The sequence below is a fragment of the Mobula birostris genome, chromosome 3, assembly GCF_030028105.1.
Source record: "Mobula birostris isolate sMobBir1 chromosome 3, sMobBir1.hap1, whole genome shotgun sequence".
In the NCBI taxonomy this organism is placed as follows: Eukaryota; Metazoa; Chordata; class Chondrichthyes; order Myliobatiformes; family Myliobatidae; genus Mobula; species Mobula birostris.
The window spans coordinates 1,464,899-1,489,060 of NC_092372.1; the positions used below are offsets into that span (position 1 = coordinate 1,464,899).

Sequence of the window (24,162 nt, forward strand, 5' to 3'; positions counted from 1 at the left end):
AGAGGTGGAGGGAGGTCTTAAGGAAAATTAGCGTGGATAAATTCCCCAGGGCCTAACAGATTGTTCCCAAGGATCCTGCGGAAGAAAAATGCAGAAATTGTGGGGGCCCAAGCACAGATATTTAAATCATCATTAGTGACAGGTGAGGTACTGGAGGATTGAAGGATAGCCAATGTTGTTGCACTGTTCAAGCCAGGCACTAAAAATAAACTAGGAAATAATACATTGGTGAGCTTGACAGCAGTAGTGGGAAAGTTACTGAAACGTATGCGCAGGAACCGGATATATAAGTATAGCGGACGAGTAACCCCACAGTGTAGCGTCTGTTCCCCAATTGACTCCCGTTCGCCAAGGGTGAAATGCCGTCGACCCTGCCAACAGTGCGATTGCTTTGGTGTGGATACGGTGCGATGCATCCCAGTATAAGCCCACAACACAAAATATCAAACAATACACAATGTGTGAGTAAATGATTGAACTTTATAGTTATTTCTCAGTGGTGTGTTTGTAGAAACAGATAAAATAAAGGCGCCAAATCAGTATATTTATCATAACAAACACTCCATTGGTTAGTTCCCCCCTTATCTGCAGTTAAAACCCAAACATTTCAGTTACAGTGACCCATTACATCATTAGTTAACATTACAGAGAAGCCATTTCATTATAACGCTACAGAGACGCCATTTTGTTAGCCTTAACCATTAACATTAGTTAACCATATAACCATATAACAATTACAGCACGGAAACAGGCCATCTCGGCCCTTCTAGTCTGTGCCAAACTCTTACCCTATCCTAGTCCCACCAACCTGCACTCAGCCCATAACCCTCCATTTCTTTCCTGTCCATATCTCTATCCAATTTAACTTTAAACAACAACATAGAACCTGCCTCAACCACTTCTTCTGGAAGCTCATTCCACACAGCTACCACTCTCTGAGTAAAGAAGTTCCCCCTCATGTTACCCCTAAACTTTTGTCCTCTAATTCTCAACCCATGTCCTCTTGTTTGAATCTTCCCCACTCTCAATGGAAAAAGTGTAACTACGTCAACTCTTATCTTAGTATCATCTGCATACTTACTAATCCAATTTACCACCCCATCATCCAGATCATTAATATATATTACAAACAACATTGGACCCAGTACAGATTCCTGAGGCACACCGCTACACACCGTCCTCCAATCTGACACACAGTTATCCACCACTACTCTCTGGCGTCTCCCATCTAGCAACTGTTGAATCCATTTTACTACTTCCATATTAATGCCTAACGATTGAACCTTCCTAACTAACCTTCCGTGTGGAACCTTGTCAAAGGCCTTACTGAAGTCCATGTAGACAACATCCACCGTTTTACCCTCATCAACTTTCTTAGTAACCTCTTCAAAGAATTCAATAAGATTTGTCAAACATGACCTTCCATGCACAAATCCATGTTGACTGTTCCTAATCAGACCCTGTCTATCCAGATAATTATATATACCATCCCTAAGAATACTTTCCATCAATTTACCCACCACTGACGTCAAACTCACAGGCCAATAATTGCCAAGTTTACTCTTAGGACCCTTTTTAAACAATGGAACCACATGAGCAATACGCCAATCCTCCGGCACCATTCCCATTTCTAATGACATTTGAAATATTTCTGTCAGAGCCCCTGCTATTTCTACACTAACTTCCCTCAAAGTCCTAGGGAACATCTTGTCCGGACCAGGAGACTTATCCACTTTTATATTCCTTAAAAGTGCCAGTACTTCCTCTTCTTTAATTGTCATACTTTCCATAACTACCCTACTTGTTTCCTTTACCTTACACAATTCAATATCCTTCTCCTTAGTGAATACCAAAGAAAAGAAATTGTTCAAAATCTCCCCCATCTCTTCTGGCTCCTCACATAGCCGTCCACTCTGATTCTCCAAGAGACCAATTTTATCCCTCACTATCCTTTTGCCACTAACATAACTGTAGAAACCCTTTGGATTTATTTTCACCTTAAACTTGCCAAAGCAGCCTCGTATCTTCTTTTAGCTTTTCTAATTTCTTTCATAAGATTCTTTTTACATTCTTCATATTCCTTGAGTACCTCATTAACTCCAAGCTGCCTATATTTATTGAAGATCCCTCTCTTTTTCTGAACCAAGTTTCTAATATCTCTTGAAAACCATGAGTAAAAGTTTGAGAAAGAATTGCGTGTGTTATTGTATCTGTGGTACTGGTGTTCTTGCATCGGGTTGATCCGCCTTGACAGTATTGAATGCTAAAGAAATGGCTTTTTAGAGCAGCTGATGGTTGAGCCTACTCGGGGAACTGCTATCTTAGATTGGATGTTGTGTAGTATCCCTGATCTTACGAGGGAGGTTCATGTAAAGGAACCATTAGAAGGCAGTGATCATAATACGATTGAATTCCTACTGCAATTTGTGAGGGAGAAGCATAGGTCACATGTGTACTATTGCAATGGAACGAAGGGAATTACAGAGGCATGCCAGAGGTGATTCCCCAGTGGATTGGAGAAGGATACTGGTGGGGATGACGCCAGAGCAGAAATGGCTGACGTTTCTGGGAATAGTTCATAATGTACAAGATAGACACGAAGCTGGGGGGCAGTGTTAGCTGTGAGGAGGATGCGAAGAGGATGCAGGGTGACTTGGATAGGTTGGGTGAGTGGGCAAATTCATGGCAGATGCAATTTAATGTGGATAAATGTGAAGTTATCCACTTTGGTGGCAAAAATAGGAAAACAGATTATTATCTGAATGGTGGCCGATTAGGAAAAGGGGAGGTGCAACGAGTCCTGGGTGTCATTATACACCAGTCATTGAAAGTGGGCATGCAGGTACAGCAGGCGGTGAAAAAGGCGAATGGTATGCTGGCATTTATAGCGAGAGGATTCGAGTACAGGAGCAGGGAGGTACTACTGCAGTTGTACAAGGCCTTGGTGAGACCCCACCTGGAGTATTGTGTGCAGTTTTGGTCCCCTAATCTGAGGAAAGACATCCTTGCCATAGAGGGAGTACAAAGAAGGTTCACCAGATTGATTCCTGGGATGGCAAGACTTTCATATGAAGAAAGACTGGATGAACTGGGCTTGTACTCGTTGGAATTTAGAAGATTGAGGGGGGATCTGATTGAAACGTATAAGATCCTAAAGGGATTGGACAGGCTACATGCAGGAAGATTGTTCCCGATGTTGGGGAAGTCCAGAACGAGGGGCCACAGTTTGAGGATAGAGGGGAAGCCTTTTAGGACCGGGATTAGGAAAAACTTCTTCACACAGAGAGTGGTGAATCTGTGGAATTCTCTGCCACAGGAAGCAGTTGAGGCCAGTTCATTGGCTATATTTAAGAGGGAGTTAGATATGGCCCTTGTGGCTACGGGGGTCAGGGGGTATGGAGGGAAGGCTGGGGCGGGGTTCTGAGTTGGATGATCAGCCATGATCATAATAAATGGCGGTGCAGGCTTAAAGGGCCGAATGGCCTACTCCTGCACCTATTTTCTATGTTTCTATGTATGGCAGAAGTAGTTCTCAAGCAGCGGTGCTAGGCTACCGTGGTTGACAAAGGAAGTCAAGGACTGTATAAAAGCATATAAGGCAGCAAAAGTGAGTAGAAAGTTAGATAATTGGGTAGCTTTTAAAATCCAACAACAGGCAAATTAAAAAAAGGTATAAGGGGAAAGGTGAAATATGACGGCAAACTAGACAGTAATATAAATCAGTTATAAAAAGTGCGAAAGGGAGGCGAGAGTTGATATCGGACCACTGGAGAATGATGCTCATGGGGTAGAAATGGGGAAGAGATGGTAGATGAACTTGATAGGTACTTTGCATCCTTCTTCTCTGTGGAAGACACCAGCAGTGTGCCAGAGATCCGTGAGTGTCAGGGAGCAGGAGTGAGTGCCAATGCTATTGCACTGTTAAACGTGCTAGGCAAACTCAGGTTCTTAAAGCGGATATGTCACTTGGATCAGATGGACTGCATCCCAGAGTCCTGAGAGAGGTTGCCGAAGTGATAACAGATGCATTGGTCATGACCTGTCAAGAATCACTTGATTCTGGTATGGTCCCGGGGGACAGGAAGATTGCAAATGTCAATCCACTCTTTGAGAAGGGAGGAAGGCAAAAGAAAGCAGATTATAGTCCAATTAGCCTAACCCCAGTGGCTGGGAAAGTGTTGGAGTCTATTATAACAGATGAGGTTTTGGGGTACTAGGAGACTAATGATAAAGTAAATCAAAGTCAGCATAGCTTCCGTACAGGGAAATCTTGCCTGACCAATCTGTTAAGAGTTCTTCAAGGAAGTCATAAGCAGGGTGGACAAACAGGAGGCAGTGGATGTCATTTACTTGAATTTTCAGAAGGCATCTGATAACGTGTAACACATGAGACTGCTTAAAAGGATAAAAATCAGAAGAAACACAGATAGAGGAATGGCTGACAGACAAGAGACAGCGAGTGGGAATAAAAGGGACCCTTTCTGGTTGGCTAAGTAGTGACTAGTGATCTTCAGGGGTCAGTATTCGGTCTGCTATTATTCACATTGTTTGTCAATGATTTGGATAATGGACCTGATGGCTTTGTGGCAAGGTTTGCGAATGATACAAAGATTGGTGGAGACGCTGGTAGTGCTGAGGAAGCAATGCGGATTGCAGCAGGACACAAGACAAATTTTGAAGAACAGCCAAAAAAGTGGCAGGTGGAATATTGGGAAATGTACAATAATGCATTTTGGCAAAAGGAACAATAGTGAACTATTATCTGATTGGGGAGAAGGTTCAAACAACAGAATTACAGAAGGAAATATGAGTCCTTGGGCAAGACTTCCAGAAGGTTAATTTACAGGTTGAGTCCGTGGTAAAGAAGGCAATGCTGGCAGTTATTTAAAGTGAAGTAGAATATATAAGGAAGGAGATAATACTGATACTTTATAAGACACTACTTAGGTCGCACTTGAGAAAATAAGAATGTAAGAAATAGGAGCAGGAGTAGGCTATCCAGTCCATCAAGCCTGCCCCGCCATTCAATAAGATCATGGCTGATCTGTCCGTAATCTCAGCTCCATCTACCTGCCTTTTCCCCAAAACCCCTAATTCCCTTACTATGTAAAAACCTATCTAACTATCTTAAATATACCTAGTGAGGAAGCCTCAACTGCTTCCCTGGGCAGAGAATTCCACAGATTCACCACTTTCTGGGAAAAACAGTTTCTCCTCATCTCCACCCTAAATCTTCTCTCCTGAACCTTGAGGCAATGTCCCCTAGTTCTAGTTTCACCTACCAATGGAAACAACTTCCCAACTTCAATCTTATCTATCCCTTTCAAAATTTTGTATGCTTCTATAAGACCCCTCTCATTCTTCTGAACTCCAGAGAATATAGTCCCAGGCGACTCAATCTCTCCTCATAGGTTAACCCCTTCATCCCTGGAACTCCTCTGCACTGCCTTCAAAGCCAGTATATCCTTCCTCAAGTATGGAGAGCAGAACTGCACACAGTACTCCAGGTGCGGCCTCACCAGTACTCTCTAGAGTTGCAGCATGACCTCCCTGCTCTTGAATTCAATCCCTCTAGCAATGAAGGCCAATATTCCATTAGAGTTAGAGTATGTGGGACCCATATCTCAGAAAATGTGTGTTGTCATTGAAGAGAGTCCAGAGGATGTTCAAGAAGATGATTCTGGGAATGAAGGGGTTAAGATATGAGGAGCGTTTGCCAGCCTTGGGCCTGTACTCCTGCACTGATTTATGTTTAATAAATGCGGCTGTGGGGGGGGATTGTTAAATCTTACTGAAACCCACCGAACGTGGAAAGGTCTAGACAGGGTGGATAAGTTTAGGACTTTTCTTATGGTGGGGGTAGCTGTAACAGAGGGCACAGCCTCAAAACTGAGGAGCGACCTTTTAGAGTAGTTAAGGAGGATTTTATTTAGTCAGAGAGCAGTGAATCTGTGGAATTCTGTGACACAGACGGCAGTGGGGACCAAGTCTGTGAGTACATTTAAGGCAGAAGCTAATAGTTTGCTGATCAGTCAGGGCATTACAGGATGTGCTGAGGAGGCAGGTGCATGGGGTTGAGTGAGAAGCGGGATCAGCCACAATAGAATGGCAGAACAGACTTAATGGGCTGAATGGCCTAATTCTGCTCCTATGTCTCATGGCCTTATACTGCTAGTGTCTTATACAGTGAAGATTGATACAAAATACTTACAGTATTACATTCGGCCACTATTTCTTTTCTCTATTACTAACTCGTCAGCATCATCTTCCAGCGGTACAATACCAACTCTTGCCTCTCTTTTACTCTTCATATATATGAACAATTTTTGATACTTAATATTATTCGCTCACTTATCTTAATTTTTCATCTTGTCTCTCGTGTGTGTTTTATTTTAGTTGTCTCCTGCTGGTTATATAAAAGCATTCCAATCCTCTAACTTCCCACTATTTTCTTGCTATATTATATGACCCTGCTTTTGCTTTTATCAAAAACAGGAGAAAATCTGTGGATGCTGGAAATCCAAGCAACACATACAGAAAATGCTGGAGGAACCTAGGAGGCCAGGCAGCAAATATGGGGAATAGTGAACAGTCGACGTTTCGGGCCGAGACCCTTCATCAGGACTGGGAAAAACAGATGGGATGTCAGAGGAAGAAGTGTTGGGGTGAAAGGGGTGGAAGTAGTGGTAGGCGACAGGTGAAACTGGGAGAGGGGGAGTAGTGAAGGAAAATACTTCTTAGGATATAATTTCCTTCATGATTCTTGAAAGATCATTGTTAACGCCTCCACATCTCTTCAGCCACCTCTTTCAGATCTCTGGGGTCTACACCATCTGGTCCAGGTGACCTATTTACGTTCAGACCATCTCTGTTTCCCAAGAACCTTCTCCCGAGTAACATAACTTTACACATTCTGACCACTGACATCTGGGACTTCCATATTGCTGCCAATATCTTCGACAGATCAGAGTGATGTACAATACTTATTCCGTTCATCTGCCATCACCTTGCATCCCCACCCCATTACCACCTCTCCAGCATCATTTTTCAGTGGTCCAATATTCACTTCCGCCTCTCTTTTACACTATATGCACCTGAAGAAAAATTTGGTATCCTCTTTCATATTACTGGCTACCTCACCTAAGTATTCCATCTTTTCCTTCTTAATTATTTTAGTTGCATTCAGTTGGTTTTTAAAAGCTTCCCAATTCTCTAACTTCCTAGTAATTTCTGCTCTGTGCCCTCTTTTTTTTTATGTTCTCTTGTCAGCCACGGTTTTGTCACCTCACCTTTAGAATATTACTTCCTCTTTGTGATATATATATCCTGTGCCTTCCGAATTGCTTTGAGAAATTCCAGCCATTGCTGCTCTGTTTTCATCCCTACCCGTGTTCTTTTCAAATCAATTTTGAACAACTTTTTCTCTCATGTCTCTCTAATTCTCTTTATTCCACATCTGACTTTAGCTTCTCCTTCTGAAATGCCAGGGTGAATTCAATCATATCAAGATCACTTGCCCCTACGGGTTCTTTGAACTTAAATGACCTAATTAATTCTGGTTCATTACAACGCCCAATCCAGAATAGCTGATTGGCACACATTTTCTATCTCCCATTGTACTTACTACTGTTTTGAGGTCTCTATACAATTCACATCAGGGATTTTATCTTTACATTTGCTGTTCCTTTAATTCAACCCACAGATTCTACACCTTCCAACCTTATGCCACCTCTTTCCAATGATTTTATTTAATATTTTACCAACAGAGCCACACAACCCTACTACCAGCTTGTTCCTTCAAGAAACATATAAGTATCTGGGAAACAAGAGGACCTGCAGATGCTAGAAATCCAGAGAACTACACACAAAGTGCTGGAGGAGCTCAGCACATCAGGCAGCATCTGTGGATGGGAATCAACATTTCGGTCCAAGACCTTTCATCAGGACTTTTGATACCCAGGTATGTGGAATATCAACAAACAAAGAAAATAGAAAGTAGTGCGAAATAGGGAAAACCTTTGACAGTGGAAAGCGGCCAATGCGTGAGTGGGCCAGTGAAGGAATGGAGCTTTGAGGCTTTGACTCGAGAGATTCTGGCTGTTTTGGCAGTTGGTTTGTGCAATCAAGTCAATCAAGATTTGAATAGGTCAGACTCAGCAGAAAGCAGCTGACTGGGCAGTCGAGGTCAGGTGACCAAACATTTTGAAAAGCTCAAAGAGATAAGTAGAGGGATAGCTCAAGCGAAGCAGCCAGTGATTGAGTGGGCCAGTGAAGGAGTGGAGCTTTGAGGCTTTGACTTGAGAGGCCTCGACGAGAAGAGGCGGAGGACAAGCTAGCTCGCAGTTAGTTTTTACAATGTCTCCTGAGACGGTGATGTGCCTCTCATGTGAGATGTGGCAGTCTTGGGGGAACGCCCCTCTCCCACAGAGTCACATCTGCCAGAAGTGCATATGGCTGGGCGATCTGGAAGACCGTGTAAGGAATCTGGAGCAGCAGCTAGATGACCTTCGACTCATAAGGGAGAATGAGGCAGTCAAAGATGAGAGCTACAGGGAGGTAGTCACACCTAGGCTGTCGGAAGCAGGTCGTTGGGTGACAGTCAGAGGGGGGAAAGCGAAGGTGAGCAGACAGGTAGTGCAGAGCACCCCTGCAGCCATTCCCCTGAATAGTAAGTTTACCGTCTTGGATACTGTTGGCGGGAACGACCGACCAGGTGTGAGCCACGGTGGCAGGGCCTCCGGCACTGAGTCTGACCCTGTGGTGCAGAAGGGTGGGACGGAGAAGAGGAGAGCTTTCGTCACTGGAGACTCTATAGTCAGGGGAGCAGACAGGAGATTTTGTGGATGTGAGAAGGACACCCGCATGGTTTGTTGCCTCCCGGGTGCCAGGGTCCGGGATGTTTCTGACTGGGTGCACGACATCCTGGTACGAGAGGGAAAGCAACCAGAAGTCGTGATACATGTTGGGACCAACGACATAGGCAGGAAGAGGGATGAGGTTCTGAAGTGTGAGTTTCGGGAACTAGGCAGAAGGCTGAAGAACAGGACCTCAAGGGTGGCATTTTCAGGATTGCTGCCAGTGCTACGTGACAGTGATGGTAAGAATTGGAGGAGATGGCAGTTGAATGCGTGGCTGAAGAGTTGGTGCAGGGAGCAGGGTTTTAGATTTTTAGATCATTGGGATCTCTTCTGGGGAAGGTGGGACCTGTACAGATTGGATGGGTTGCACCTAAATTTGACGGGGAGCAAAATCCTTGCAGGTAGGTTTGCTAGCATGGTTGGGGAGGGTTTAAACTAATTTGCGAGGAGGATGGGACCCAGAGCGATAGAGCAGTGAAAGAAATGCATGGAGTAAAGCCAGATCTAACATACAGAGAGGCTTTGAGGAAAGAGAAGCAGAATTAACGGTGTAAAGACAGTAAGGTAGAAGGGCTGAAATGTGTGTACCTCAACGCAAGAAGCATCAGGAACAAAGGTGATGAACTGAGAGCTTGGATACGTCAATGGAATTATGATGTAGTGGCCATTACAGAGACTTGGCTGGCACCAGGGCAGGAATGGATTCTCGATATTCCTGGATTTCAGTGCTTTAAAAGGGATAGAGAAGGCGGAAAAAGGGGAGGAGGGGTGGCATTACTGGTCAGGGATACTATTACACCTACAGAAAGGGTGGGTAATGTAGCAGGATCCTCTTTTGAGTCAATATGGGTGGAAGTCAGGAACAGGAGGGGAGCAGTTACTCCATTGGGGGTATTCTATAGGCCCCCTGGTAGCAGCAGAGATACAGAGGAGCAGATTGGGAGGCAGATTTTGGAAAGGTGCAAAAATAACAGGGTTGTTATTATGGGTGACTTTAACTTCCCTAATATTGATTGGCACCTGATTAGTTCCAAGGGTTTAGATGGGGCAGAGTTTGTTAAGTGTGTCCAGGACGGATTCCTGTCACAGTATGTGGACAGGCCGACCAGGGGGAATGCCATACTAGATCTAGTACTAGGTAATGAACCGGGTCAGGTCACAGGTCACTCAGTGGGTAAGCATCTGGGGGACAGTGACCACCACTCCCTGGCCTTTAGCATTATCATGGAAAAGGATAGAATCAGAGGGGACAGGAAAATTTTTAATTGGGGAAAGGCAAATTATGAGGCTATAAGGCTAGAACTTGCAGGTATGGATTGGGATGATATTTTTGCAGGGAAATGTACTATGGACCTGTGGTTGATGTTTAGAGATCTCTTGCGGAATGTTAGGGATAAATTTGTCCCGGTGAGGAAGATAAAGAATGGTAGGGTGAAAGAACCATGGGTGACAAGTGAGGTGGAAAATCTAGTCAGGTGGAAGAAGGCAGCATACATGAGGTTTAGGAAGCAAGGATCAGATGGGTCTATTGAGGAATATAGGGAAGCAAGAAAGCAGCTTAACAAGGGGCTGAGAAGAGCAAGAAGGGGGCATGAGAAGGCCTTGGCGAGTAGGGTAAAGGAAAACCCCAAGGCATTCTTCAATTATGTGAAGAAAAAAAGGATGACAGGAGTGAAGGTAGGACCGATTAGAGATAAAGGTGGGAAGATGTGCCTGGAGGCTGTGGAAGTGAGCGAAGTCCTCAATGAATACTTCTCTTCCGTATTCACCAATGAGAGCGAACTTGATGATTGTGAGAACAATATGAGTGAGGTTGATGTTCTGGAGCATGTTGATATTAAGGGAAAGGAGGTAAGTCCCCGGGGCCTGACGGAATATTCCCCAGGCTGCTCCACGCGGCAAGAGAAGAGATTGCTGAGCCTCTGGCTAGGATCTTTATGTCCTCGTTGTCCACGGGAATGGTACCAGAGGATTGGAGGGAGGCGAATGTTGTCCCCTTGTTCAAAAAAGGTAGTAGGGATAGTCCAGGTAATTATAGACCAGTGAGCCTTACGTCTGTGGTGGGAAAGCTGTTGGAAAAGATTCTTAGAGATAGGATCTATAGGCATTTAGAGAATCATGGTCTGATCAGGGACAGTCAGCATGGCTTTGTGAAGGGCAGATCATGTCTAACAAGCCTGATAGAGTTCTTTGAGGAGGTAACCAGGCATATAGATGAGGGTAGTGCAGTGGTTGTGATCTATATGGATTTTAGTAAGGCATTTGACAAGGTTCCACACAGTAGGCTTATTCAGAAAGTTAGAAGGCATGGGATCCAGGGAAATTTGGCCACGTGGATTCAGAATTGGCTTGCCTGCAGAAGGCAGAGGGTGGTGGTGGAGGGGGTTCATTCAGATTGGAGGATTGTGACTAGTGGTGTCCCACAAGGATCTGTTCTGGGACCTCTACTTTTCGTGATTTTTATTAACGACCTGGATGTCGGGGTAGAAGGGTGGGTTGGCAAGTTTGCAGATGACACAAAGGTTGGTGGTGTTGTAGATAGTGTAGAGGATTGTCAAAGATTGCAGAGAGACATTGATAAGATGCAGAAGTGGGCTGAGAAGTGGCAGATGGCATTCAACCCAGAGAAGTGTGAGGTGGTACACTTTGGAAGGACAAACTCCAAGGCAGAGTACAAAGTAAATGGCAGGATACTTGGTAGTGTGGAGGAGCAGAGGGATCTCGGGGTACATGTCCCTGAAAGTTGCCTCACAGATGGATAGGGTAGTTAAGAAAGCTTATGGGGTGTTAGCTTTCATAAGTCGAGGGATAGAGTTTAAGAATCGCAATGTAATGATGCAGCTCTATAAAACTCTGGTTAGGCCACACTTGGAGTACTGTGTCCAGTTCTGGTCACCTCACTATAGGAAGGATGTGGGAAGCATTGGAAAGGGTACAGAGAAGATTTACCAGGATGCTGCCTGGTTTAGAAAGTATGCATTATGATCAGAGATTAAGGGAGCTAGGGCTTTACTCTTTGGAGAGAAGGAATATGAGAGGAGACATGATAGAGGTGTACAAGATAATAAGAGGAATAGATAGAGTCGATAGCCAGCACCTCTTCCCCAGGGCACCACCGCTCAATATAAGAGGACATGGCTTTAAGGTAAGAGGTGGGAAGTTCAAGGGGGATATTAGAGGAAGGTTTTTTATTCAGAGAGTGGTTGGTGCGTGGAATGCACTGCCTGAGTCAGTGGTGGAGGCAGATACACTAGTGAAGTTTAAGAGACTACTAGACAGGTATATGGAGGAATTTAAGGTGGGGGCTTATATGGGAGGCAGGGTTTGAAGGTTGGCACAACATTGTGGGCCAAAGGGCCTGTACTGTGCTGTACTATTCTATCTTTTATGTAAAATTTAGTTCAAGGCTTAAAAAAACCCTGCCAAACAGAGCTCAATAGTTAACAAATACAACACAGGAAATAAACACTTTCATCAATACCGACATTGACATTTTTTTATAAAAAATATCTTGGTCTGATTTCAATCAGCAAAATTTACAAAGATAAATAAGAACTTTAGAAAACTTTAGGAAAGACTATTTACACTCAAACCCACTTAGATTAACACTACATTGGACAGAAGGAGTAATAGAAATAACACGAAAAAAGTCACACAACAGTCAGATAAACCCACTAAGTATATATTTTCATCAAACATTAGCAGGATTCAGCACCCCATGTGTGTCTCTGCAATCATGATAAGAAATACAGACCAGACAACTTAAATGAGAGGCCAACTCAGAAAAATGAATCATCACTATGGAAGAAAACATTAACCAGTGGAATGAGTATGACCCTCCATGGGAGACATCCCAATGATCTGAGCAGACGAGATGGTGACAAGGAAGCATCGAGCACCTGACAGAGTTGGAGACCGCTTCCCAGAAAGAGGGGTTCCTTGCGGAAATACAGGACAAGGTGGTTAACAAAAGGAAAAAAAAAACATGAAATACTAACAAACTAGGCAGAAAGTGCAGAGAATGCCAAGAGAAACCTGTCACAATCCAACACATTCCAGGATCCTGCAGCAGTTTAACTCAATCTGATTACTTACAAAGATATAATCATTCACCAAAATCATGCTTTAAAGCACAAACAAATGAATGCCCTCCATCACTTCATAAAGGTACCATAAAGGTACTGGCCTCTACCCAGTGTGAACTCGCTGGTGTCTCTGTAGTTGACATGACCAACTGAATCCCTTCCCACACATTGAGCAGGTGAACGGCTTCTCCCCAGTGTGAACTCGCTGATGTACCTTAAGTTGAGATGACGAAGTGAATCCTTTCCCACAGTCTGAGCAGCTGAACGGCCTCTCCCCAGTGTGAACACGCTGATGTACCTTAAGTTGAGATGGCAAAGTGAATCCTTTCCCACAGTCTGAGCAGGTGAATGGCCGCTTCCCAGTGTGAACTGCCTGGTGTGCTTGTAGGTGGGATGACTGGGTGAATCCTTTCCCACAGTCCGAGCAGGTGAACGGCCACTCCCCAGTGTGAACTGACCAGTGTGCTTGTAGGTGGGATGACCGAGTGAATCCCTTCCCGCAGTCTGAGCAAGTGAACGGCCTCTCTCCAGTGTGAACACTCTGATGTTCCTTCAGTTTAGATGACTGAGTGAATCCCTTCCCACACACTGAGCAGGTGAACGGCCTCTCCCCAGTGTGAACAGACCTGTGTAGCAGTAGGTGGGATGACCGAGTGAATCCCTTCCCACAGTCTGAGCAGGTGAACGGCCTCTCTCCAGTGTGAATTCGCTGATGTACCTTCAGTTGATATGAACAAGTGAATCCCTTCCCGCAGTCTGAGCAGGTGAACGGCCTCTCTCCAGTGTGAACTCTCTGATGTTCCTTCAGTTGAGCTGACCAAGTGAATCCCTTCCCACACACTGAGCAGGTGAACCGCCTCTCCCCAGTGTGAACTCGCTCATGTTCCTTCAGTTGGGATGAGCAAGTGAATCCCTTCCCACAGTCCGAACAGGTGAATGGCAGCTCCCTGGTGTGAACTCGCTGGTGAGACATCAGGATGGATGACTGAGTGAATCCTTTCCCGCAGTCTGAGCAGGTGAATGGCCTCTCCCCAGTGTGAACTCGCTGATGTACCTTCAGTTTAGATGACTGGGTGAATCCCTTCCCACAGTCTGAGCAGGTGAATGGCCTCTCCCCAGTGTGAACTCGCTGATGCACCTTCAGTTGGGATGAGCAAGTGAATCCCTTCCCACAGTCCAAGCAGGTGAATGGCTGCTCCCCAGTGTGAAATGACCAGTGTGCTTGTAGGTGGGATGACCGAGTGAATCCTTTCCCACAGTCTGAGCAGGTGAACGGCCTCTCTCCAGTGTGAACTCGCTGATGTACCTTCAGTTTATATGACCGAGTGAATCCCTTCCCACAGTCTGAGCAGGTGAACGGCCTCTCCCCAGTGTGAACTGACTTGTGTACCAGTAGTTCGGATGACTGAGTGAATCCCTTTCCGCAGTCTGAGCAGGTGAATGGCCTCTCCCCGGTGTGGACTCGCTGATGTACCTTCAGTTTAGATGAGCAAGTGAATCCCTTCCCACAATCTGAGCAGGTGAACGGCCTCTCCCCAGTGTGAACTTGTTGATGTACCTTCAGTTTAGATGAGCAAGTGAATCCCTTCCCACAGTCTGAGCAGGTGAACGGCCACTCCCCAGTGTGATCTTGCAGGTGAGCCATTCGGTCAGATGACCGAGGGAATCCTTCCTCACAAATTCAGCAGATGACCAGCCTCTGCCCAGTGTGAACTGACTGTTGTGTCCACAGGTGGGAAGACCGACTGAATCTCTTCTCACACACAGAACAGGTGAATGGCCTTGTCCCAGTGTGAACCCGCTGATGTACCTTCAGTTGAAGTGACTGATCGAATCCATTCCCACTGTCTGAACAGATGAATGGGTTCCCCCCTGTGTAAAATGACAGGCATGCCAATCGGTCAGATGATCGAGTGTATCCCTCCCCACAGTCTGAGCAGGAAGGATGATCGACTGAATCCCTTGCTCCACTTCTTAAACATCTGGACAGAGACAGCAAAACTGGTGTGTTATGTTTGAAATTCCCGTGGACAAATTCCTTGCCATTTTTAACCTGCAAAAAGATTTACAAAATCCATCAATGGGTTTAGGACAACATTTCAGATGAGATCACTTGAGTTGTCAAGGTGTGATCTGGCATCACACTGTTACAGTGAAGTTCAACCCAAGTTGGAGAGAGAAATCATCTTCTAACTGGGCACAGTGCTGGTATCTGGAATGACCATCAAATTCTCTGATGCTCTTCCTGTCTCTATAAGAATGGGACATTTCTGCCATCTCCAATCTGTGACCTGGCTCAGTGTGACTCTCTCCATTGGTATTATTCCCTGTTCCAACTGAGCTGCGTGGGTGCCTGGCCCCACAGTAAGTGAAACACTGTCACATAAATAGCCGGCAGTGCATTCCACGCACCCACCACTCTCTGTGTAAAAAAACTTACCCCTGACATCCCCTTGGTATCTATTTCCAAGCACCTTAAAACTATGCCCCCTCGTGTTAGCCATTTCAGCCCTGGGAATAAAACTCTGGTGAAAACACCTCCACACAATCAATGCCCCTCATCATCTTATACATCTAAAAAGGCTCTAAACATAAACAAGGAAATTATAGATTGCTTTGAGGATTTGTTAGAAGTACACAAAATTATGAGGCTAGAGATAGGGTAAATGCAAGCAGCTTTTTCCACTGTGGTTGGGTGGGATGAAAACCAGAGGTCACGGATAAGTGGGGAAGGTGAAAATTTAACAGGAACATGGAAAAGCACTTTACTGAAATGGTCATGAGAGTGTGGAATGAGATGTCAGCACATGTGGTGAACATGAGCTCGGTTTCACAATTTAAAAGAAGTTTGGATGGGAGCCTGGATGGTTGGGGTAGGGAGGGTGATGGTCCCAGTGCAGGTAGTTGCATTAGACAACTTAAATGTATTTTTGACATCGGCCAGATAGCCTGTTTCCATACTGAACTTCTCCATGTTTCTATGACAGAGAAGCTGGTCAAATTTGTTTGTAAGGGAAAAGGTAGGAGTGATAACGAAGCAGCAATGACTGGAGTTTCTGGGAGCAATTCGGGAGCTGAGTGATCGATACATCCCAAAGAAGTGGAAGCATTGGAAATGAAGGAGGACACAACCGTGACTGAAATGAGAAGCCAAAGCCAACATAAAAGCCAAAGAGAGGGTAAAATATAGAGCAAAAACTATTGGGAAGCTTTTGGAAACCAAGAGATGACTAAAAAAAAAGTCAGATGAGCTCAGGGTGTGGAATTTTGATATTGAAGTCATTAATGAGTCTTGGTAGCACCCAAAGGTCTGAGGCATTTAGAGGAACAAAATATCCCAGGCCTCAATATCTCTTGAATACCAAGGTTCCCTGCACCAGTTACCTTTCAACTTTTATTTTGGCAGGCACATACAACTCTTCACCCTCAAAATTTCACTTCTGAAGGTCTCCCACTTATCATGTACTCCTTTGCCAGAAAACAGCCTGCCCCAAACCACACTTGTCAGATCCTTTCTAATACCATCAAAATTGACCTTTCTCCACTTTAGAATTTCAACCTGTAGTTTAGACCTCTCTTTTTCCATATTTACTTTGAATTTCATGGCATTAGGATCACTTCTTGTAGGTGAGGGCATCAGGGACACTGGAAGTCTCTCCACCTTCCCACCAATGTCCCCTCTAATTTGTAATGACCAGTGTGCACATAAAGCTTGTACTGTGCATTTTTTTACCCGGTGACAACATGTGCACAGTGAATTTTATATAGCGAGGTATTCATTTTATCAGCTAGTAAATCACTGTTGATAGGAACTTTGATCTCCTCTGGGTTCGATCGAGTTCATCTGCACTCTCACACAAACTATGAAGCAGGCCCGTAACAGGTAATGAAGGATTTTCTCACCAGAGCTTTTGCGCATTGTCCATATGTGGTTTGCTTGCTAAATGACACTTAAAGAGTTTGCTTAAAGAGTCAGATTTCCAAATGTCACTGCACTTCTTCGCACTTGCAAATTCTCCAGCAACTTTTGCATCACCACAATACACACAGGTAACACCAGTTTCTGTATTATACATAAATATTTCCCCTGAACCCTCCCCCAGGTGACTGACGGTGGTGAACTCATTGACGGCAATGCCAATGAATATGAAAGGAAGGGCAGTAGTCTGTCTCACTGGAATCTGGCACATTTGTGATGTGAAAGCTACTTATTGCCCAGGGCAAAGGTGTTTGTTATCATTATCTTCCCACAGAGAATGGGTCAAGACATGTCCTCACGGGTAGAAAAGACCAGAACAAGAGAAGGTAGAACAAGCAACACACACAAAATGCTGGAGGAACTCAGCAGGCCAGGCAGCATCTATGGAAAAGAGTACTAATGTTGAGTTCCTCGCATTTTGTGTGTGTTGCTTGGATTTGCAGCATCTGCAGATTTTCTCTTGTTTGTGATTGGAGGCAGAACAAAGGTGATTTTCTCAACTGCTGAGGGAAAGATTTTGTTCCCTTTCTCCGAGTTTCTAATCCTCGCATTTAGATAGCTGGAGCTCAGCTCTGTCTGAGAGATCCATCGGTTCCCATTCGCTCATCAGCCGGGCCCGAGGGAAGAGAGCAGGACTGTCCCGGGATTGCGGGCCATAGTGTCCGGAGTTCACAGCAATTGCAACACTCACAACACGCTGGAGGAACTCAGCAGGTCGGGCAGCAGCCGTGGAAATGATCAGTCGACATTTCGGGCCAGAACCCTTCGTCCGGACTGTAGGGGGAAGGGGCAGAGCCCCCATAAAGAAGGTGGGGAGAGGGTGGGAAGGAGAAGGCTGGTAGGTACCAGGTGAAAAACCAGTAAGGGGAAAGATAAAGGGGTGGGGGAGGGGAAGCAGGGAGGTGATAGGCAGGAAAGGTGAAGCAGGAATAGGGGAAAACACAATGGGTAGTAGGAGGAGGCGAAACCATGAGGGAGGTGATGGGCAGCTGAGGGAGGGGGCAGAGTGACGTAGGGATAGAGGAAGGGAGGAGCAGGGAATTACCGGAAGTTGGAGAATTCTATGTTCATACCAAGGAGCTGGAGACTACCTAGACGGTATATGAGGTGTTGCTCCTCCAACCTGAGTTTAGCCTCATCATGGCAGTAGAGGAGGCCATGTATGGACATATCTGAATGGGAGTGGGAAGCAGAGTTGAAGTGGGTGGCTACTGGGAGATCCTGTCTGTAGTGGTAGACGGAGCAGAGGTGCTCAACGAAGTGGTCCCCCAATCTGCGTCGGGTTTCACCGATGTAGAGGAGGCCGCACTGGGAACACCGGATGCAATAGATGACCCCAACAGACTCCCAAGTGAAGTGTTGCCTCACCTGGAAGGACTGTTTGGGGCCCTGAATGGTGGGAAGAGAGGTGGTATAGGGACAGGTGTAGCACTTGTGCTTACTGGGATAAGTGCCGGGTGGGAGATCTGTGGGGAGGGACGTGTGGATCAGGGAGTCACGGAGGGACCGATCCCTGCGGAAAGCGGAGAGGGGTGGAGAGGGAAAGATGTGCTTAGTGGTGTGGTCCTGTTAAAGGTGGCGGAAGTTGCGGAGGATAATGTGCTGGATCCAGAGGCTGGTGTGGTGGTGGGTGAAGACAAGGGGAACTCCGTCCCATCCGGTGCTCCCGGGGCGGCCTCCTCCACATCCGTGAAACCCGACGTAGATTGGGGGACCGCTTCGTCAAGCACATCCGCTCCGTCCGCCACAACAGACAGGATCTCCCAGTAGCTACCCACTTCAACTCTGCTTCCCATTCCCATTCAGATATGTCCATACATGGCCTCCTCTACTGCCATGATGAGGCTAAACTCAAGTTGGAGGAGCAACACCTCATATACCGTCTAGGTAGTCTCCAGTCCCTTGGTATGAAAGTAGAATTCTCCAACTTCCGGTAATTCCCTCCCCCTCCCTTCCCCTATCTCTATGTCACTCTGCCCCCTCCCCCAGCTGCCCATCACCTCCCTCATGGTTCCGCCTTCTTCTACTCCGACCCGAAACGTCGACTGATCGTTTCCACAGATGCTGCCTGACCTGCTGAGTTCCTCCAGCGTGTTGTGCGCGTTGCTTTGACCCCAGTATCTGCAGAATATTTTGTGTTCACAGCAATTGCCCCGCAGTCGGGGGTAAAAATGCACCCGGAGATACACTTACCTGCATCAAGCCTCTGCGGCCATTGTGTACTAAGCGCATGCGTGATATTCGGAAGATCCGCAACCCTGACGCCTGCGCATTCGATCGGTGCTTCAGCGCCGGCGGAGATCATTACGCAGAGTTTGGAAATGAGGGCGGGCGAGCGCATGCGTGCATGTGGTTGCGGAATTTGTTGAGGGAAAACTAGTGGGGAAGAAACGGGAATTGCTGGGAAGGGGTCGTGTGGGTCCGTTAATGGCGGACAAGATGAGAGGGGGGGGTTGAGGGAAAGAGAGTAGAGGAGGAGCACGATAGGGATTCGGGATCAGAGGTAGGCAGCCGGGAAGAAATGGATTATTGTGAAGGGAGAAATAAAGGGAATGAGGGGACGGATGAATGAAAACCGAGACACAGGGAATAAAAGAATAAGAAATGACAGTGGAGAGAGCTCTGAAAGTGAGGAAGATGAACAAGTTCAGAGAGAAAGTGTTGTCATAATTAGGTTTAATTAGAAGGCTCAAGGAAACATGAAGAAAATTACCCGTTTGTGCTAACAACAACTCTGACTAATAAAATAGGGGAAATAGTACTTGCAAAAGGCCTTAATGATGGCAACCTATTGGTAAGATTTGCGAATGAGGAACAACTTGAGAAAGCACTCAAGCTAAAAGATAGAAAAATACAAAGTGGAATACACAGGGAGGGTGGGAGCACGAAATGATTGTTGTAAAGGAATATGGAGGAGTTGAAGAGGAATGTCAAAGGAGGGAAAGATAATGAATGTTCAAAGACTGAAAACAACAAAGGAGGGAGTGAAAAAGGAAAGTGAAACAGTATTGATTGACTTTGAAGAAGAAAGAGTGCCAAGGAAGGTGTTCCTGGGTTTCATGAGTTACCCAGTAAGGGTGTATGTGCCAAAGCCATTGAGGTGCTATATGTGTCAAAGATTTGGACACATAGCTAAAAACTGTAAAAGGCAGAGGAGATGTGCTAGATGCGGGGGTGATCATGAATATGGAAAGTGCAGAACAGGAGTGCAACCAAAATGCTGCAATTGTGGAGGAGCTCATAATGTGGCATATAGTGAGTATGAGGTTATGAGACAGGAGAATAAAATTCAAGAAATAAGAGTGAAAAGAAAGATCACTTATGCAGAAGCTGTCAGAATGTCAAGAGAACAGAATAATGCTCCTAATGAACAGAGAGCAATAGGGATGCAAGAGATGCAACAAAGAACAAATGACAGGGTTTATGTAGACAATAAGGCTCTAGTAACATTCATTGCAGATGTGATTAATAGTACGGCTGAGGTAAAGTCAAAAAGTACAAAATTCAGCTGGTGGTCAAAGCAGCAGTGAACCATTTAGGGTTAGTAGGACTGAAATGGGAAGAAGTGAGGGAGAACCTCACTAATCAGTCAAGCCAAGAAGTGTCATGGGTTGGTTAATACTAATTATGGTGATACTTTTGCAATGGAATGCAAGGAGCTTACTGGCCAATAGCCAGGAATTCAAGCACTTTATTAAAGAAGTGGTTGTAAAACCGGATCTGTGTGTATTCAGGAAACTTGGTTGAAACCAACTTGAGACTTTGTGGTATATGGGTATACAATGATAAGGAAAGATAGAAATCTTGGGAGAGGAGGGGGTTGTGCTATGTTAAACAAGCAAGGTATACCATATAGAGTACTGGAAAAAGGAGATGATCAGGAATACATAGTGGTGGAAGTGTGGAAGAGGGGGGGAGGAAGTGGTTATAATTAACGTAAAGGGTTGGATTTGGATTTGGATTTGGATAGCCTGTTAAGGATACAAGGACAAAACAGACATAAAGTAGTGTGGTGTGCAGATTTCAATGCTCACAGCACAATATCGGGGGGTCCAATTACAGATTCAAATGGAAAGGTAAACGAAGATTTGATGGAAGGAAGGGATTTGGTGTGTATGAATGATGGTAGAGGAACAAGGATAAACATAACAACAGAAACTGAGTCAGTAATAGATATTACGTTAGTGTCTAATACCTTGGCTGGCGTTAGTAACTGGGGAGTTTGGACTGCTTCAGCAGTAGGCAGTGATCACTACCCAGTTTTATGTTCAATGGGTGAAAGAGTAAGACCAGGTGGTGGAATCCCAAAGTGGGTGTTTGGAAAAGCAGATTGGGGTAAGTTCCAAAAGTTGAGGAAGGATTGATATTTCTGGAAATATAGATGAATTAAACAGTCAGGTGACTTCAGCAATTATTATGGCAGCAGAAGGATCTATACCCAGGAGTAAAAATAGGACGAATAGAAAACTGGTACCATGGTGGACAGACAAAAGTTGTGAGACTATAAATAACAGAAATAGAGCATTCAGGCTAGTTGAAAGAACCCATAATATGCAGCATTTGATTCAATATAAGAAGGCACAGGCAGTGGTGAGAAGAACTACACATCAAGTTAAAACAGCAAGTTGAAGGAGTTTTTGCAACAAAATAGGAAGAACAACACCTGTGGGAGAGGTATGAGGAATGATTAAGAGGGTGGGAGGAGATAGAAGGGAATGGGAATATCCAGCAACTATATCTGAGGAGGAAACAGCAGTCTCCAGTAGGGATAAGGCTGAGATCATGGCCAAGTCATTTGTTCAGAAAATTTGTTTGAAGAAGGGAGAAGGAGAAGGGAAAGAACAATGAGTCAACACCCAGGTGTGTTAAACAGGAGGGAAGAAACTGTTGATATAACTGATGATCAATTTACGTTAGCAGAAATAGTGAGAGCAATAAAGAGATCGAGACCAACCTCCCCAGGGAAAGATCTGATGTGCTATGTTATGCTAAAAGATCTAGGAGAAGGAGCGCTCTTAAAGTTGCTGCAATTTTATAACAGAGTGTGGGAGGAGGGAAGATTACCAAGTGCATGGAAAGAAGCAGTAGTAATTCCAATAAGGAAACATAGTCATAGTCATACTTTATTGATCCCAGGGGGAAATTGGTTTTTGTTACAGTTGCACCATAAATAATAAATGGTAATAGAACCATAAATAGTTAAATAGTAATATGTAAATTATGCCAGTAAATTATGAAATAAGTCCAGGGCCAGCCTATCGGCACAGGGTGTCTGACCCTCCAAGGGAAGAGTTGTAAACCTGGCAAGGATCCATCCTAGCTACACTAGCTACAGACCAATACCATTAACATCAAATATATGCAAATTAATGGAAAGGATGATAACAGAAAAGGTTATCGTATGAGCTTCAGAAGAGGGGAATGCTGGCAAGTTACCAGAGTGGTTTTAGGAAGGGAAGGAATTCTATGGACTCAATGATAAGGTTAGAGACTGAAATAAGAAAGGCCCAGGCAAATGAAGAGTCAGTAGTTGCAGTGTTTTTTTGACATAGAAAAAGCCTGTGATACGATGTGGAAGGAAGGATTGTTAATTAAACTGCACAAGATGGGTTTGGTGGGAGAGTTTTTAATTGGTTAAAAGATTTATCATTTGGTAGAAAAATTCAAGTTCGGATTGGATCAGAATGATCAAATCAATACATAGTGGGAAATGGCACACCGTAAGGTAGTGTGATTAGTCCGTTACTTTTCATCATTATGATTAATGATGTCTTCACAAAGGTACCAGTGGATATAGGTAGGTCACTGTTTGCGGATGATGGGGCCTTGTGGAAAAAAGGCAGGAACATGGAGCATATAATCAGGAAACTAAAAGGAGCAATTGATGAAGTGGTGGAGTGGGATTATGACTGGGGATGTAGATTTTCAGTAGAAAAAACTCAAACTGTATTTTTCACCAGGAAAAGAATTGAGGTAGGGAAGAAGTTAAGGATGTATGGGATTGAATTAGAAAGGGTTGGATCATTTACATTTCTGGGAGTTATATTTGATTCACAATTAACATTGGCAGACCATATCAGGAAAGTTGAGGAGAAATGTAAAAAAGTAATAAATATGTTGAGATGTTTGATTGGTAGGGAATGGGGAGCAAGTTGTTCAGCATTGAAGAGAATGTATGTGGCTTTAGTAAGATCTGTGTTGGACTATGGGAATATAACATGTGGAAGAAATTGGGTAGAAAAAGTCATTTTTTTAAAACGCTGCTCAGGGAGAAGGGTCTGCACTGCGCAGGCGTGTGACGTAGCGCACCAAGGTTTAAAAAGAGAAAATTTCAACAGTTCTTGTTTCAGTCGAAGCAAGCAGCTGAAGAAGGGAGTGGAAGAAATCGGGTAGGAAAAAGTCGTTTTTTTTAAAACACTGCTCGGGGAGAAGGGTATGCACTGCGCAGGCGCGTGACGTAGCGCACCAAGGTTTAAAAGCAGACCACCATATACAGCGGCCATAGTCGGAGTGGACTGAGTCAGAGTGGGACGGCTTTGGCTCAACAGGCAGAGGCCAGGGTAGGTTCCGGTAAGCTTTTTTTTTGTTCAGATTGTCTAGCGTAGAGAGAATGCCAGGCAGGATGTTGGAATGCTTCTCTTGCAGGATGTGGGAAGTCAGGGAGCCCTCCGGTGTCCCTGACAACGACACCTGCAAGAAGTGCATCCAGCTGCAGCTCCTAACAAACCTCGTTAGGGAACTGGTGCAGGAGCTGGATGACCTGCGGATCACTGGGGAGAATGAGGAGATTATAGATAGTAGCTACAGGGAGGTAGTTACGCCAAAGGAGCAGAAGACAGGAAATTGGGTCACTGTCAGGTGATGGAAGAGGAAAGGGCAAAGCAGGGTTCCCCTGTGGCCATTCCCCTCAACAAGTATACCGCATTGGATACTGTTGGGGGGCATGACTTACCTGGGTCAAGCTGCAGTAGCCGGATCTCTGGCACTGAGTCTCGCTCTGCAGTGCAGAAGGGAGGGTGGAAAAAGAGGAGAGCGGTAGTGAGAGGGGACTCAATAGTTGGAGGTACAGATAGGAGGTTCTGTGGTCGTGACAGAGAATCCAGGATGGTTTGTTGCCTCCCGGGTGACAGGGTCAAGGATGTCTCTGATCGATTGCATGACATTCTGAAGTGGGAGGGTGATCAGCCAGATGTCGTGGTGCACATCGGTACCAATGACATAGCAAGGAAGAGTGAGGAGG

At 45.1% G+C, this 24,162-nt stretch overlaps 1 protein-coding gene across 1 annotated transcript in view; it reads right to left on the minus strand.

Moving 5' to 3' along the window:
* Positions 1–467: 467 nt before the first annotated feature.
* LOC140194833 (uncharacterized) overlaps positions 468–24,162 on the minus strand; it is a 73,082-nt gene continuing 49,387 nt past the window's right edge. Inside the window, 3 exon segments of the mRNA XM_072252106.1 lie at positions 468–12,796; positions 13,158–14,996; positions 19,116–19,169. Coding sequence (XP_072108207.1) covers positions 12,638–12,796; positions 13,158–14,996; positions 19,116–19,169 — 2,052 coding nt within the window. The 3' untranslated portion in view covers positions 468–12,637.